This window comes from Sinohyriopsis cumingii, chromosome 7 (genome assembly GCF_028554795.1).
Source record: "Sinohyriopsis cumingii isolate HCF-2022 chromosome 7, ASM2855479v2, whole genome shotgun sequence".
NCBI classification, from domain to species: Eukaryota; Metazoa; Mollusca; class Bivalvia; order Unionida; family Unionidae; genus Sinohyriopsis; species Sinohyriopsis cumingii.
The window spans coordinates 75,545,323-75,563,664 of record NC_142967.1 but is presented as its reverse complement, the minus strand read 5'-3'; the positions used below and the strand labels follow the sequence as shown (position 1 = coordinate 75,563,664).

General features: G+C 35.6%; 1 protein-coding gene across 4 annotated transcripts in view; it reads right to left on the bottom strand.

Annotated features, from left to right (window-relative positions):
- The window catches only part of LOC149795541 (prominin-1-A-like), a 133,773-nt gene that overhangs the window by 86,439 nt on the left and 28,992 nt on the right, over positions 1 to 18,342 (bottom strand). For all 4 annotated transcript variants that reach the window (XM_089965345.1, XM_089965347.1, XM_089965348.1 and 1 more), the window contains exons 4-9: positions 16,352 to 16,560; positions 6,444 to 6,564; positions 5,082 to 5,148; positions 3,797 to 3,892; positions 1,619 to 1,824; positions 657 to 731 (exon numbers count right to left, since the gene is read on the bottom strand). In XM_089965345.1, coding sequence (XP_089821471.1) covers positions 657 to 731; positions 1,619 to 1,824; positions 3,797 to 3,892; positions 5,082 to 5,148; positions 6,444 to 6,564; positions 16,352 to 16,560 — 774 coding nt within the window. The remainder of the gene's footprint in view (positions 1 to 656; positions 732 to 1,618; positions 1,825 to 3,796; positions 3,893 to 5,081; positions 5,149 to 6,443; positions 6,565 to 16,351; positions 16,561 to 18,342) is intronic.

Below are 18,342 nucleotides of genomic sequence, written 5' to 3'. Positions count from 1 at the left end.
GGCTGTCTCTCATTAAGGACAACTCAAGTTCAAATACAACAATGTGCAAATTATTATTCTTTTCCTAATGTGTGCTATTTTGCTTTGAATTGGAAAGGAGAATTATGTTACTGTTTCTTTTTTCTGTGTGATAAAGCATAAACAATAAAATGCTGACGTCGTGCGGGGTCCAGTAAGAAATTTGTTACCTAAATCTGTTATACAGTACAGTTTGCTCACCAATACACTTGAGCTTAAAATAGAAATTAAATTTGCTTCCTACAAGTGAATAAAAGATATGCTTCATCTTGTGGGTGAAAAATGTACTCAGTTAAATATATCCATTATTCACTCATTTCAAGCAAATATCCTCTGTTTAATCAAACAGATGGTTTTTGATATTTAACAGAGTAATAATTAGGTGACTAAGGACAGTACTTAATATTTTGATACAGGGAAGGACAAAATCATCCAGATAAAATTAATACAATCATGACTACATCCATCCAGGCAATTTACATCTGCTTACATGCATCTATCCATTCACTGATCTATCTGTAGACATACATACATACATACATACATACATACATACATACATACATACATACATAGATGCAGACAGACAGATATACATACATGCAGACAGACAGACAGACAAACAGATAGAGACTTACATCACCAATCTGCTTTGTCAAATTTGCATCTTTGGCATTCTCTAGGTCCTGAAGCTGTGTCGAGATGTTTGGAAACTGGATGGTAATAATGTTAATAGTAACAATAATAATAATAATAATAATAATAATAATAGTATTGATAAAGATGACTAAATTATGACATTAAAAAAATCTAAATTAATTATATTAGTTATCTTACATATCTGCATAATTTCAAAGCTTGTGATCATGAAGTCATCAATATTTAATTTATTCTTCACTGTCATTAATTTTACATAGATAAAACCTTTGTCCCTGTCTGATTCTTGATAATAGGTTTTGATCAAGACAAAAGTTTTATGCGTTCAGAATAATAAGTGGTGAATAAGGTGTTTGCTTTGCAAAAACAAATCAGAAGATGCAGACATATATTAAAATCAGCATAATGTTCCTGAAATGTCTCTAATTCAAAAAAGTGCAGGACTAATTTATTACTAATAATTTCAATAAGTTATACCTTTATGACCTACTAATGAAGTGATTGATGCTTAATGGTATATCAGCACATGAAAGACTTTTTAATGTTTGGGCAATGAGAGTCAAGTGACCTGCACAATGACAGACGGACTGTCCAGCAATATGGGCAGTTTGAAAAACTGAGATGCAACCTACTGACCTTGAGTCAGGCATACTCAACATTGATTGACTGTTTCTCCATATATATATATATATATATATATATATATATATATATATATATATATATATATATATATATATATATGTGTGTGTGTGTGTGTGTGTGTGAATAAATAAATATGAACACCCATCTTTCATCTCATTTAAAACTTATACAGTTATTTTACATTCATCAACATATATGTTATAGGAAAAAGGAAAGAAAACAAAGCTAGTTAATTTAAACTATTATACAGATAGAGAAGGCAAGAGAAAGATGGTAAATAGTCTCTTAGCAAACTCACACTGTTTGAATTGATCCCAAGTGTCATGCCACTAGTACTGGGTTCATTACCGTTAGCACATTGACCTGCACTTGTACAGTTCGATAGTGTGGAATCAATTTCATTTTTTGTGGTATTTAAAACAGTTTCCAGGGTTGATATATTGGTTTTCAAGTAAGTCAGGCTGTCATTCACATTTCTCAGGGCCTGTGATGCAGCTGTTAGAACTGTAGATATAAGTGAAAATAAGTAAGGTGGTAGACTAGATGGCACCAATTAACAATATTACAATGAGGAAGTGTTACATTATACTGAATATCAGGCAGTATGTTTTTATGACTTCCATGGACAGCATTATAATGAGAACATGATGCATTATATTGAGCATAAGGCAGTATGGTATTTGCTTCCCATGGACAGCATTACAATGAAGGAGTCATGCATTATATTAAATATAAGGCAGTTTGATCTATGCCTCCCATAAACAACATTATAACAATGGAATGGTGTATTTTATTGAATATAATGTAGTATGTTCTGTGCCTCCCATGGGTAGCATTATAATGAGGGAGTAATGTATTATATTGAATAAGAGGCATTATGCTATATGCCTCCCATGGATAGCATTATAATGAGGGAGTAATGTATTATATTAAATATAAGGCAGTTTGTTCTATATATCCATTGATAGTATTATAATGAAGGAGTGATGCACTTTGTTGGGCTTTGAATCATTTCGCTTTACCATTGATCAGGTTTAAAACTTCTCTCTCATCATGGTCTGATATATATTTCAACTCAGCAAGAAGTGTCTTATCAGTATTTTCAAAATTTCAATTACAAGATCAATCATTTTTAAATTACAAAAAATATTGTTTAAAAGATAAAGAATTTAATCAAGTGATACATGCACTTAAAATGTTGAGCGAATTCTGACATCAGAAGATTGCACAAATCTAATGGAATTGAACTCATTATGCGAGAATCTAAATTCACACACTTGGATCAGATCATACTTTTGCAGTTCTAACTTTGAGAAATTCCATCAAAAACCAGTGTCCACTGGGTGAAATATATGGTCCCATCTCACTGAACACCTACAAATTATTGCCACTACAGTGTCAGATAAATGGAAGCAATTTACAAGAACTTTTTCCAATTAGTGTCATCATATAATGGTTTTTGATGGAGAAACAGATGCATAATAAATACGCCTAGACTGTATCTTCATGAAGTTACTTCTTCAAAATGGGATGTATGATCTAGCCATGACATTTACATTTTACATTGTATCCAATTCTATCAGTCTATTATACACAAAGGTATATAACAACTGCATTTGTGCAAGGTTTAAGAAATTCCTCTTAAAACGTCCAACAAATTCTTGATCCTTCTCTATTGCTTACATCACTATATAAGTGAAGTCCTTGGATGAGAGATGTATTAAATTTGTTTTTATGAAAAATTATCTCAGAATATTGAGCCCCCACCCCACTTTTTATATTGTCTCATTCATATAATGTCCATGCTGCCAAGAGTGAATGATTGTTAATATAACAAATGTAATTATTCATATGACTAAATAATGGTTAATGAAACAACATTATTGTTCACATGACTGAATAACAGTTAATGTAATAACATAATTGTTTACATGACTGAATGATGGTTAAGTTAACAAGGTAATTGTTTATATAATTGAATAGCAGTTAATTTTATCAACATTAATATTTAAAATTATTAATAATGGTTAATTAAACAATGCTATTGTTTACATGACTCAAAAATGGTTGGTTTAACCATTCTGTTTTTCACATGATTGAATAAGGCCACCAAAAATGTTTTTTTATCCCTGTTTCTTATTGCTGACCCCAACACTTTTTTCCCCTCTGGTACAAAAATTAAAAAAACAAAATTCACATTAATTATGCATGATTTTTTTAAACAAAAAGACAACCTTCCACCTCTAACTTCAAAACAAATACAATATGACACACATTTGTTGTTGCCTAAAAATTAATTAACCATGTTGTTGTTCACATGTAAGCTTGGAATAATGCTTTGTCTAATACTGACTATATTTATGAAGTTACAAAAAACAGAAACTTACATTTTATGCACTTGAATAATAATGTGACAGATATTCAACTGAATCGTGTTAAATAAAAACACTGCAAATTTTGTGCATAAATATCTTACTGTTGTTCAAGGAATTAGCACTGGCAAACACCCCAGTCAAATTAACTGCAGCATCTATACCATCTCGTATGGGAATTCCAACAAGGTAGTCAATATCTGAAATATTTAGATCAACCTTTAAAATATTTCTCCTGTACAATCAGCTGTAAACTAATTATTGATGAGGAACACTTTGAGTGATAGGTTACAATGAACAGGTAGTGGTAAACAGTTTAGCATATGTCTCAATAAATATGTATTTAAAAACTGTTTGGTACCCATTTTATCTTAATCAGATATCTGATACTTGATGTTGAGGACCAGAGGAATAATTGGGACAGGAACCCGGAATGACTGTAGAGAATTAATTACTAGGTCATCATGTGACTGTAGATACATGAGAATTAATTACTAGGTCATCATGTGACTGTAGATACATGAGAATTAATTACTAGGTCATCATGTGACTGTGTCTGCTACACACAAGTGCATATAACACCAACTGAATAACGTGATTTTTTGATGATATGTGCTTAGTTATGAGGGAATATGGGCGCATGTGAGCAGGCAAGGTGATGGGTGCTGTTTACTCGCAGACCTGGGTTTGAATCTCCCTAGAGTACAAATGAAAAATTATCTAACCTGTATGATAGTATTATTTGTATTAAACTATATATATATATATATATATATATATATATATATATATATATATATATATATATATATATATATCCAGAGTAATAATTGAGACAATACCACTCATAATATATATATATATATATATATATATATATATATATATATATATATATATATATATATATATATACACACACACACACATCCATTGATAATAGTTTACTGATACAATGAAATGCAGGGCCTTGGACAGTGTTTAATGATACTATTAATGCACAGCCTTGGTAAGAGTCTAATGCTGCTTTGAAATGCATGGCCTTGGTAAGAGTGTATTAATACCATGAAATGCATGGCCTTGGTAAGAGTCCAATGTTTCTATGAAAAGCAGGGCCTTGGTAAGAGTGTATTAATACCATGAACTGCATGGTCTTGATAAAAGTCTAATGTTTGTATGAAAAGCAGGGCTTTGTTAAGCATGTAATAATACTATGGAATGCAGATCCTTGATAAGAGTCTAATGCTTCTATAAAAAGTAGAGTCTTGGTTAGTGTCTGCTGGTACTATGAGATGCAATGCCTTGATAAGAGTCTAATGATACTGTAATAGTCAAGACCTTCATATGTGTCTAATGGCACTATTAAAAGGCAAAGGCATCAATACTTACTGTCAAGGTCCCTTGATAATGTTGCTATCAGGAAAGCTATATCATCGTCTGCAATCTGTTTAGTCTCCTGTGAAAACAGGTGTTTAAAATATATTTTCACAGCAATGGCAGGTTTGTCTGTCTGTCCATCTTTCTATTATACCTGCCAATTGATATTCAGGTACCCACCCATTTATAATAACCTGGGTAATTAAATGAACCACCGGGTACCCGTTTACCATATACAAGTTTTCTGCCTGTGAAAGTGGCCCCATAACCCCTTGTCTTGTAAAGGCAGATCTCATATTGTTTTCAAGTTGTGAATCTTTTTGATCTTTCCACAGATTTAATACATGTACTTGTTTAGTGTCAAGTAGTCATCTGCCTCATCCAGTAAATGTTTGACTTTAATTTCTCAGTTTCTCTTTAGACATGACAACCCTTTGATTAAGCTGTGAGTGTGATATTTGCTCAATGGCAAGTAACCAAGAAAGTGTTTTTGTGATCTTGCTGAATAACTGATGGGTTCATTTGCATCCTCTAAAAGATTTCACAACTATGGTCAAAGTGTTACTTCTTGAGCCCAAGCTCAGTCTCTAAATAAGCATCCGCATATGACAGTTAGGCCAAGGAAAGGGAGTCAGATTATATTTACAATGACTAGACCATGATGATTTACTAGACAATGATGGTGGATTTCAGAACCTTTTCAAACAATAGGGATGAATAGTTGGACTTTGTACCAAGTGACATTAGCATTATTCATGTTCTATTTATTTCATTTTAGAATTTTGTCAACTGTTGTTTTTTCTTCATATTTGACATGAATAAATTCAAAAATTAGCAGTTCTTTTGTTTGCACTTCAACTGCAAAAAATTACACCTTTGCTTGCCATTTGTGCCAGCATCAGATGAGAACAAAGAAGTTCAGATTTGAACACGTTTAAGACAATTTTCATTTGATCTGGTACCAGGGTAATCGATCATTAGGATTGAATGGTACTCAGTAGATGCTTTTTTAAATTATAACAGCCCTACCATGTTTCTGTCTGTCCATCTGTCCATCCAGCGATCTATTTATCCATCCATCCATCTATGCATGTGTATATTGGTCCCAGACAAGTTTACCCTAATATTACCATGTTATCAAAGTAGACAAGCAAAGAATGAATTATTGAACAGCATAGAGTTTTCATCTACAATAAATACATGTAACAACTGACATAATTTGTTTTAGATCAATACCTGATAGACCTACATACCTATTGTCTTTAATTATGAAAGAAATTCTTGAAAACTTGCTTTGTATCATAATGTGTATGTTAGATGCATGAAATATGCACAGATCAACCAATTAGATAATTCTGGAAAAGATGAACTCACTGAAACAGTGTTGTCAACGTAATTAAAGATGTCATCAAAGTTGTCCGATACAGCAGAGTGCAGAATATCAATAGCTGTGGTCGTTCTGTCATTGTTGACAAACACAAATGTCATTCCACATCTGAGGAAAAAGATTTTACAACAAAAGATAATATTAAAAACAATATTCCATTATGAACCCTTTTTGTCTCTCAGAAGAGAAAAATATGTATATATCTTTCACAAAAGATATCTCTTTTTGAGGCCTACATGCATCACCAACAACAATGCTCTTCAAGACATAATATTCCAATATCAACACTAATGTGCTACAAGATTATTTAAAACTGCAACATTGAAAACACTTACAGTACTCTAAATGGAAATGAATGCCACTTTACAATTCCTTATTTATTAGATGATGAAAAAGAAACACTATTCAGAGCAAACAAGTTTCATTTCTATTAATTCAAGGCAGTATGGCATATATATATAACTCAATGTTGAAAATTATATGACCTGAGGTCATGTGGTGCAGGATACCTGAGCTTGCTATGCCACATGAATATTTCTAATTCTCTGTCAATAATCTTCTATATTATAACATAAAACTAAGCATATGAATGATTCCATTATATTTTAAGAAATTTCACAGTTGAAACCAAAAATAAATTGTTACAACCTTTTATTCAACATATTACATGCCATTCAGTTAGTGAATGAAGCTGAAAGACCACTCAGTAACACAAATTACTTTACTGTTATGGTCAGATGGCCAGCAGGTTTATGATGTGGTCAGCATTCCAAGTTTCTATTGCCCTTTTTTATTTAGCCATAGGCAGAAGTAGTTTGTCAAGTGCATGCATGTGTTTCTCATATACAGAAGCGGTGAATATTTTTACTTAACAATGTCAACATTGTTGGATATCGTGCAGTAGCAACAATGTTAAACTAATGGGAATATTTATCACATATATAATAAGGCAAAAAACAGCACAGTGTCAATGAATAAAAAAGTAACTTCCAATTTTTTTATCCTAGTTTTTCTCATTTAATTCAACATTATCAGAACTATACAATATTCCCCTTTTATACACTTTAGAAACAGTCCCATTTGCTATAGTAATAGTCCCTTTAGCTAAAGAAACAGTCCCATTGCTACAGAAAGTCCCTTTAGCTATAGTAATAGTCCCTTTAGCTAAAGAAACAGTCCCATTAGCTATATTAACAGTCCAGTTAGCTATAGTAACAGTCCAATTAGCTATAGTGATAGTCCCATTAGCTAAATGCTGTTGCTAGGGGTCCATATCCAGTGTACTGATTTGAGGTACTGGTAAGTAAATTTATTTACCAAATCCTTATATGGTAAACATATTACCCTGCATTAGATGAATTAATTCTGTCTATGACTTTAAAAAATGTCAACAGAAACACTGAACACAGACCACATCCTAAATGTATCCCACCAGCGGTCAACATTGACAGTAACTCTTTCTACCTGATGCCAGTGCTACCAAATGATTGCCTGAGAATAATTTTTGTTATTGCTCTTTATATACAACAGATTTAGAACACATAATTGATCATTCTAATTAAATAAAGAGAATATACAAGGAGGAAAACAGTATGATTTATATAAATGCAGAAAATGGACTGCTAGCAGTTATAAATTCCTGCTGCTAGTATGAAAGAGGGCAAGAAAAAGTGTGTCAAACTGACCTATGATGCAATCTATAAATGAACAACCTCTTCATCACTTAAACAATGCAATCTAAATGATATGGTACTATAAAAATAAGGAAAGACAAGTGACCCCATATCCTTATTTTCAAGCATTATATATGTAATGGGACACAATATATTCCAACTGGAAGCACACTGCACATTTCAAAAATTGCCAACCACCATGACAGCAGCATCAAATAAATCAATCAATCGCAACTACCAAACCTTTCATAGAATTGTTCTGGTTCATCTTTTCAAACTTGTATCTTCAGATAATTTCTAAGTATTGTGCCATCTTTATCTATGATACCAGTATGTTACTGTGTTTTGTTTGGCTACATGACCTTTCGACTTCTTTAACAAACTCCATTGGTGAAACAGAATCACCCCTTGTACACATGAGCTGCCAAAGCATACTGTGTGGTATTCAGGTTTAATTCATCAGCTGCCAAAGCATACTGTGTGGTATTCAGTTTTAATTCATGAGCTGCCAAAGCATACTGTGTGGTATTCAGGTTTAATTCATGAGCTGCCAAAGCATACTGTATGGTATTCAGGTTTAATTCATGAGCTGCCAAAGCATACTGTGTGGTATTCAGGTTTAATTCATGAGCTGCCAAAGCATACTGTGTGGTATTCAGGTTTAATTCATGAGCTGCCAAAGCATACTGTGTGGCATTCAGGTTTAATTCATGAGCTGCCAAAGCATACTGTGTGGTATTCAGGTTTAATTCATGAGCTGCCAAAGCATACTGTGTGGCATTCAGGTTTAATTCATGAGCTGCCAAAGCATACCGTGTGGTATTCAGGTTTAATTCATGAGCTGCCAAAGCATACTGTGTGGTATTCAGGTTTAATTCATGCAATAAATGAGGTGTAAAATATTCAGTAAAACATTGAAATATTATTTTGTTTTCACTGTGTTATTCTTATGACAAAATACAACAGTTAATATACTTATTTTTAAGTATATAATACAAAGGTTATTGACCAAGAATTGAAATATATTGAGCCCTAATTCATGTGGCATAGAAGGCCCTTGCAATTTCAGGTCCATCTTTTTAATAATAAGTTAATAATCTCTATTGTGTATTCTGTGTTGCATCAAACTCAGAATGCATGCACATTGTGCTTTCATGTGCCTGTGAATATTAATGTGTATTTTTTGTTTTTGGCTTATTTGTTTAATTTGTTAGAGAGGGGATGTGTGCAATTGATTACACGAGGAAAAGAAACAAGAAAATTAATGTGTATTGTAAACATTGTGCATGTTTTAGCTGAAGAATAAAAACTTGTGACAATTAAATAATAGGCTTGCGATTTTAATAACTAGCAAGCAGTACACCTTATTCATGTCCAGCAACTCTGTTTAACACTGAAGGTAATTTAGACATTGCACAAATATTTAGATGAAAATCTTTCATATTATGCAAATATACTTGCATAACTGGGACTTCTTCTAGTTAACACCATCGAGTCATAAGGCAACCTCGTTAAACAGCAGCACAGTTTCAACGGAAGATGAAAGTTCCATTTGTCTTGAAGTGGACTTGGAATGCTTGAACGTTCTTGTCCAAAACCATCTCACTTAACAAGTCAATTGTGGGTTTTCTTACACTGTTGTTAGATGCCACGAAACAACTGATCCGCAAATGTTGTACCACAAAAAGGATTCAGCTTGGGTATTTATTAAACTGTTTAAGGTTACAGTAAAATGGATTCGACATCATTCCTCTCCCGCTGACATGATGATGAGCAATGATAACAAGCGAAAGTGTTCCACTGCCACTCATTATTCCAGGGGTGAACAATCTTTTTCGACCAAGAGCCAGATTGCATTTTCTAAGACCTCTTGAAGACCGCAAACACTAATATCTTTAATATAATTACTGTTCACGGGCCAGATGTACGTGTTGTTTTAATTTGCCCTGAGGGCCGGACAGAACACATTCGTGGGCCGGATCCGGCACGCGGGCTGGGTGTTGTGCACCCTCCATTATTCAATCTGCTATGAAGCTCTTAGCTTCAAAATTTGCGATCACTGGCGCGTACATAGGAGTTGTACAAAGTGCATGAATTCTACAGTTGCGATTTCACCCTAATCAAATAAAACTCTGGTTCTACTTCATAACCTGTGCGTGTTTGATGGTCATTTTACCATGCAAGGAATCCCAACTGCATCGGAAATAAGTGCCATTCCCAACAACATGGATAGAATACATGACATTTCGGCTGGGCCTGCTGCAGTTCATTGACAGCCTGCAGTTTCTCAATTCCAACCTCTGCAAACCCGTCGAGAACATCGCGGAGGATGATGACAACCACTTTATGATTACTCGGTCAATACGGTGATATTTTTCGAGGATGGTTACACTAGCTTATCCGCAAAGGAATGTGTCCCTAAGAGTTCATGTGGAACTTGGAAAGTTTTTCCTAAACTTGGTTGTCAGAATATCGGTGGCTTTCACGACACTATGTATGGGGGTGCTGCTTATCATGAATGTGCACTAGGCGTTTAGCGAACCACAATGCCTATGTGCAAGTTCGACTCGACGCATTACTTCTCACTGCTAGAAATTTAGTGGAATGCGTTGCTGTCGAAAACCAAGATCGAATTGGAACTTTTCATTAATATTAACCAATGTTTGTTAGTAGCATCCGCTGATTTCTATAGCGAGCGTTTGTTTCGCTCGCGTGAAGAACCCAAGTTCTGACAGATATGACCTTTCCATCCCAAACAGTTACATCATGTACCTCTACGCCAACAACTTGTACATTTAGGCAACGATGCAACCGGTGCCCAACCGCGAGTTTCAGTGGATCGATCCTGCGCAGATGGACACAGAGAATCACATATAAGAGTTCGACAATGACAACGACATTGGATATTTCTTCGATGTCGACTTAGAATACCCCAACGAGCTTCATCACACCCTTAACGATTATCTGCTGGCCGGGGAAACTCTGTCAGTGGCGCTTCGGAACTTGACTTATAGAAATTACTAAGGTTCGAACCTTATTGTGACAAGATCAAACCGCGTACGACGACATTGTCAAGATGCTTCCGCGAACACAGACTCCTTATTGATGAACAAAGATATATTTTGCGCACGCGGACATGGGGTAGACATTATTTGTTAACGAGTTTGACACCTGCGACAACCTGAAGTACTATCCGCTGTTTAATAGCACCACCAAGAAAGTCGAGGAGAAATTCAAGGATTTATGCGCAGGATTTCTCATCGAGGAATACGTGGTACTGCGCCCGAATAATGTACATGATTGTGGTAGGACGTGGTGGACCCAGCGAAAGCATCAAGAACGAAAAATGAATTTCCTAGGTTGTGGATACGAACGATCTCAAGCACAGTATATTGTGGAGTGTTCTCTGTAACTACATGAATTTGCACACTCGGCAAATCTTATTCGGTCAATGAAATATCGCATGCATGTCTGTCATTGCTCCAAAATACATTTGATTAGGAAATGACAAATTTTACTTCATGGAATCCTTACTTGCGTGTACAGGCATGATTGGATTCCAAAATAAATCTCGGCAGTATGAATGAACGTTTTGTAACACCTCTTGCACCAACGCTCTGCGTAAGCGCTTCCATACAAGTTTAGTTCGACGGCAACAATACGGCATACCCGTTGCTGCCGCAATATATCGATTTCGTCTGAAACTGCGAATATATTGACGGACCATAATTATCAGAAGCACAACGTTGTACGCCTTTTAACCCCACTGGGGCATACAGATATCGGACCTGCATTTCACTAAATAAATCTAACCAGGGTGGATGTGAAACCGCTTTGTGTATGGTGGTTACAGATTTCTTATGAATTAAATTAGCGAGTTTCAACCAAACTGTATGAGTTGTTTCATTATCCAATGCTACTATGCCGCGTCATCACTATCGAGATTGTGCTTCACCATGTACCAAAAATTCCTAGACGTACGATGCCCGAATAATCTTTCCGCACTTGAGTGGCTAAATCGTTCCACAATGACTTGAGAGTATGTATTTTAACATATCCACGACGAACCAGCACACGAAACGCTGTAACGGCTCCGACAAATTCTTTGTCTTGATCCACCTGCACAAGCTGCGTATGTGCGATCTTTGTGATCTAAAGATAAGAACATGTGCAACAGTTCTCAGTTGACCTGAAGATAATAAGGAGAATTTACGCAGACAAACTAATCTTACGCATGGAATATAATATAGCACCAGGCATTGTTAGAATCACCACGATGCAGGTTAATTTAACAAGATAAAAACACCCATTAATCTCTGAGCGGCAGATGCGGTTGAGGTTTATCAAGTATCGCGTCGCAAGGTTATATATTGGTTGGGTACTTCCCGAATATGTCCATGGGTGATCAGCTGTCATTCACTCAGATGGCGCTTTATATAATCCATTATATAATCTCCTCTTGACGCACCTTCGTTTCACCCTTGTTGACCAGGTTGGGTATGCGTTGGATCTCCAGAGAGACCATAACATTACATCTGTATATTACAGACTGACCTGATATTTAACACAATGAGGCGATTATAAAAGATCCACTGGTCCGTCAATGATGCTTATGAAAGGTACATCTGAATATGCAAATCATACGCAATATAAGTGGAGGCGACATCTTAATCATACTGAAGACAAAGACTCGTATGCCAATTACAGATGCGGTATGTTCTGAATCTTTCCAACAAGACGCCATTGTGGGCACAGGTGGCAGAATTAAGGTCATTGACGCATCTGTGAAATATTTTAAATGGTTTTCACAAACTTGTAATTGAACAGGACAATTAAAATAATGTCATATAACAAAGATAAAGCTAACCTTAATAAAGGTAACTGGAAATGTTCCCGTGTGGCTAACCGAAACACAAGTTGGTCAGCTCAAGGTGACCAAGCAAAAAAAAAACACCTTAGTAACACTGAAGTCGTGAAAGTCAGATGTCATGCAAATGACAAAGTGCAGAATATTTCCATTTCTCGTGGTCATTCCAGGGATGTTGGCGGCTGCAGTCCCAAGGGTTGCAAAAGCAGCTGAGACAGCACCAGAGATGGTTCTAAAAATATGAAGTAAGAGGCCGCATAGCGTCTCGAGGTCGACTCGCAAAATAACATTTGGTAAAGGTCTTCGATGGCCTTGGAAGACTCACAAAATGCCCTCAGGTCAATGTCTCCGGTTATAGCCTCTCCTTGACGTCTATGAAATTGAATCCGTTGACCAAACAATTTTAACTACTCATGCCGACAAAATCAGTCAAGCATTTCCAAGATGTCTTTTGCTGGATAAACTTGCGTTGGCGATTACCTGCACGGGGAAAACCGGTATCGTCAACTGGGATTCGACAACAGGACCTAGAACACGTTGGGTTAAATATGTAGCAACACCTCTGCATCTTTTCTGTTTGACATGTACGGACTTGCACCGCATGTGAAGTCTTTGGTTATTTACATAAATTATCTACCACTGTTTTGTTCGACGCTCCGTTGCAAACTCAAACAGATAGTCCAATCTGTTGACATATTTTGTTCTCGAAAGCACTGCATGCATTCGCCGGAAGCTAAGCTTCATCAAGCTAGATTCAGCGTGCACTTATTGATATTGCATTCTCACTCCACTTAATAGTATACGAAATGCCTGTTGACATTTGCGGCCTCAAGAAAGCAGCGGCCGGACTCGACATTGACGATGTAATCAAATTTGCCATAAAATCCGATTTGACTGAGTTTACCAGCCGAGCTGTTGTTGACGCTGACTCAGGCGAACGTGTGATTTAGTAAGATCAAACTGGTAGATAGAAAACGTCCAACGTGGACAACAGCGACGCATTTTTTATAACTGCGAGACGCCGTCACGATAAAAGCAGCAAAATCACTGAAAACTTTGGAATCAAACAGGCAGGCGTGTCGGTTGCCTTTATCAAAGACTGCGTCGACGACGACATTGACAGTAAGCAACTATAACTAATGCAAATGTGGTAGAGGAGCCTTCACAACCACACATGATAACTGCATTTACACAATACCTAGGCCTGCGGACCAGTGAAAGAGAAGAAAACGCCGTCAGCATAATAACAAATGGTCCACTTGTTTTTACTGAGGTGGATGTCTCTGACAAACCTAAACATCACATCGCAGCGGTATGTGAGTCCGGATTGAATTTATTTATCGTATCCAGTTATTAAGTTGGGTGGCGTCAATTGACATCATTAATAAAAAAACAGACTATTGCACAAAGAAATACTAAGTAATAAACCCGACGACATTCCAAAATCTTTCATATATACAATATCGGTATATTTAGTCGTCAGAGATGAAATTCAGTTTGAAGCATTCTACATATTTTATTACATACGCATGGCAGATTCTTAACAGCCACGCGGTGACGATGTTGTGGAATTTGCAGATGGTGTGTCAGATCGGCTGACATGGGATACCACCATTTTCTGCATGCGTTGTATTTAAAGAAGGAACAGGTTTATGTTCAAATCAGTCAGATATTTTTGTAATAGGGATATAATAAATACTTATATTACATTTGAACTGGAAAATATTAACTTGCTTTTTATTATTTTGTTTCTAGGCGTTAGCACATCCAACGTCGGGCAATATCGCTCAGAATAACACAGTTACATTTTTCCCCATACAAAAATGTGGCAAATTATATGGAATACATACCTCCAACAAAGTATCACCTTCCTGAAAGTGTGTCTTTTTCAAAGAGTGCTATTTACCTAAGTAGCAATTTATTAAACTATCCATGAGAGAAATATTTATCGCCACAGTGGCGATACCACATTTATCGCCACAGTTACTAAATCATTATTGGCACTATTTTATTTTTCCATGTAGGATGTATATCTGCCCTTAGGTACGTTGTTGAACCCCGTATTTCCATATTTAGGCCTATATTATTTTTCTTCTTCCAGTTCTTCTCTCTCTCCCCTTTTCCTCAATCTGTCCCTCCATATTAGGACGCACAGATCTTAAAATATGCCAAATGTAGACCCTCTAGTGTACTTGTATGCAACCAATGAGAAGCAATGAAAAATTGCCTAAAAATTAACTCCAAAAGCAATAAGGAGACCTCAAGTATTAACTTTAGTAATTAGTTTTCTTCATGAATCATTGAAATTGTCAGTGACTGAACTTATATGATATGTTGTTATGTGTCACCCCTACAATACTGTGTACATGTAATACTCTATGACAAACGGTACACGCTGTTTATCATTAAAAATCTCGTGATTAAATATAATAATTTAATTTTTAAATAATTTTTTTAACTCACATCACATTTGTGGTTTGAAAAGGTTGGATAAATCAGACATTGGTTATCGGTGATTGCCATTCGAAATTAACCGACAATCAAAAATTGGATACAGTGTCTGCTATCAACATAGACTGCATGCTTGCCAAGGCCACGTAAACATGTACGTTTGAATATATCAATTAACAAAATGCAGAACGAAAATCCTTACAAGTAAAATCACGACCATTAAAATCTTTTGCTTATTATGCTCTGAAATGTGTCAGATACGCTCGCTGTTATGTGTTTAGTTACTTCACCCAAAAGGTATCTATACACACACGAAGTGTGCTAAAATTATACAAATATCTTCAATTTCGTACGAATACAATCAGTGTTTGACAAAAATAGAGAATTCGAAGCATGCCATGAACATGGTAAAAATTGGTAAAACGTCGCTGTCCCAGACTTTTTTTTTTATAATTGAGGAACTTAATTCATTTAGTAATGCGGTCGTCAATCACATTTGCACAGGATGGAGAAAACCCATGCAAAATCGACGGCTTTTGCCTTAAAAAAAATACATCATATAAAAGAAAATATATCCATTATAGGAGATATACGGAAATATTTCACTCGGGAAGTGGAAACATTTTGTGTTGTCACAATAATACATTTCAAATTCACGCCTGAAATATTTCCGTATCTCTACTCAAAAAGCATGTCTTTTTCTTTTCGCAATCTTTCCAACTGTACATAATTACTGACGCATTATTTTAAAATAATTTTGCCCAGGCGATTTAATTACCAACTATTTCTCTTCAACCTGCCTATTAAATATGTGTAAAGGTCGATGAAGAATGTGCACTGCAATAGGATGCACACTAAATGATAGCAGCACGTTTTCTTTAGAGTGATATTTGAATATACTTACGTCGCCAATATGATGAGAATAAACATGATGACGGAAAAGGTATTACGCTTGCATTTGTTTTTGGCATCTTCTGCTTTCTGCATCTTCCGACCGCCACAATTTCCGCAGCAGCGACAGCAGCAGAAACAGAAGCCGACCAGCCAGAAAATTATGATAAACAGGATCCCCAGAGCAACACAGATTGCGTACCCAATGAAGTAGGGGACCACCTAAAGAAGAAACACGGGTAGATTTTCAAAGTACATATTTTCATAAGTATCGTTTATAATCAGTGCTGGATTAAGGCATTCCAGTTCTCTAAGCACTGAAAATATAATGATGCCATCATCCCCAAAAATGTGAAACTCAAAACAACAACAACAAAAAACAATATTAAAAGCTAAATGTGTGGGAAAATACCAGATCTGCCATCATTCCAAATCAAAATACTCATACATGCAGATCGAATTTTCATATATAAGTAATTCATTCAATTTTATCATCAACAGTTAATTTAAATTTGTTTTTCTGGCGGCCCTGTTTGGTCTGGTGCACTAAGCATGTACTTAGAGTGCTCAATGGGTAATCCAGCCCTGCTTATAATAAAAGTAATAAATATATTAGAATTATGTACTAGGGCTACAACAATTTTTCACTGTGACAAATCTGTAAGCTTTCTTTACTTTTATTATATATTTTCTACCACCCACCCTTCTGCGAGATCGTGACACAGAGGTCGCAACAAAAATCCATTACTTGCACTATTTCTTCCTGAAATGACTGCATGTGTAAAATTTAATGCAAAAAGATAAAACTGTTTGAATTATTGATAGTTGATGCTCTCACACAGACATCAGTGTAGGGGTACAAACCATATAACATTCTCGTAGACTATACAAAGTTTGTAAATTACCCAAAATGAGTAAGAGGAGATAAGCCGACTGTATTATTACATTTTCATTCTTTAGCATAGTGATAATGCGATTAACAAAATTAATTCAAATTTGTATTACTATGGACAATGAAATTAATAACATTCCCTTGTTTATATTAATCTATTTCTGACATTAGCAGCATAATTAAGTGCATGTATAGTAAAAGTTGTGGACTGATTATTATTATTATTATTACTGCAAACTCCGCACACACAGACTAAATGCAATCACATAAATATGTCCAAAGTACCAGTCCCTTGGTAGCTCTTACTTTAACTGTCATGTTATGGTAGATAATCGTACCAGTCCCATGGTAGCTCTTACTTTAACTGTCATGTTATGGTCGATAATCGTATCATTCCAATGGTAGCTCTTACTTTAACTGTCATGTTATGGTCGATAATCGTACCAGTCCCATAGTAGCTCTTACTTTAACTGTCATGTTATGATATAATCGTACCAGTCCCATGGTAGCTCTTACTTTAACTGTCATGTTATGGTAGATAATTGTACCAGTTCCATGGTAGTTCTTACTTTAAATGTCATGTTATGGTAGATAATCGTAACAGTCCAATGGTAGCTCTTACTTTATCTGTCATGTTATGGTAGATACTCGTACCATTCCCATGGTATTTCTTACTTTAAATGCCATGTTATGGTAGATAATCGTACCAGTCCCATGGTACAGGTGAACCACCGATTTTTCGGCAACGGATGGTCTGTCACCTCCTTTAGTCCGGACAAAATTACTAGAGGGCACTTGAAATTCCCGACACCGTCAAATTAGTTTACTGGGCGCACAATTAGATTGTGTATATTGCAATTGTTGGTGGTGATACTTGAATTTTGTGCGATTCTTAGGTTATTTAAATTGCATTTAACCCTAGCAATGGCTTCTAAGGAAGATACAGGTATCAGTGCGGTGTCAAGCGTAAACACCAGTCAATATCGATACAAAATAAAGCAGAACTGTTTAAAAAAACCTGGACCGTGGAGTTCCCGTGCGAAAGCTGTGTGACACATACGGTATTGCCTATTGGTTGATCAACTATTTACTATATAAGGAAGCATAGTGAC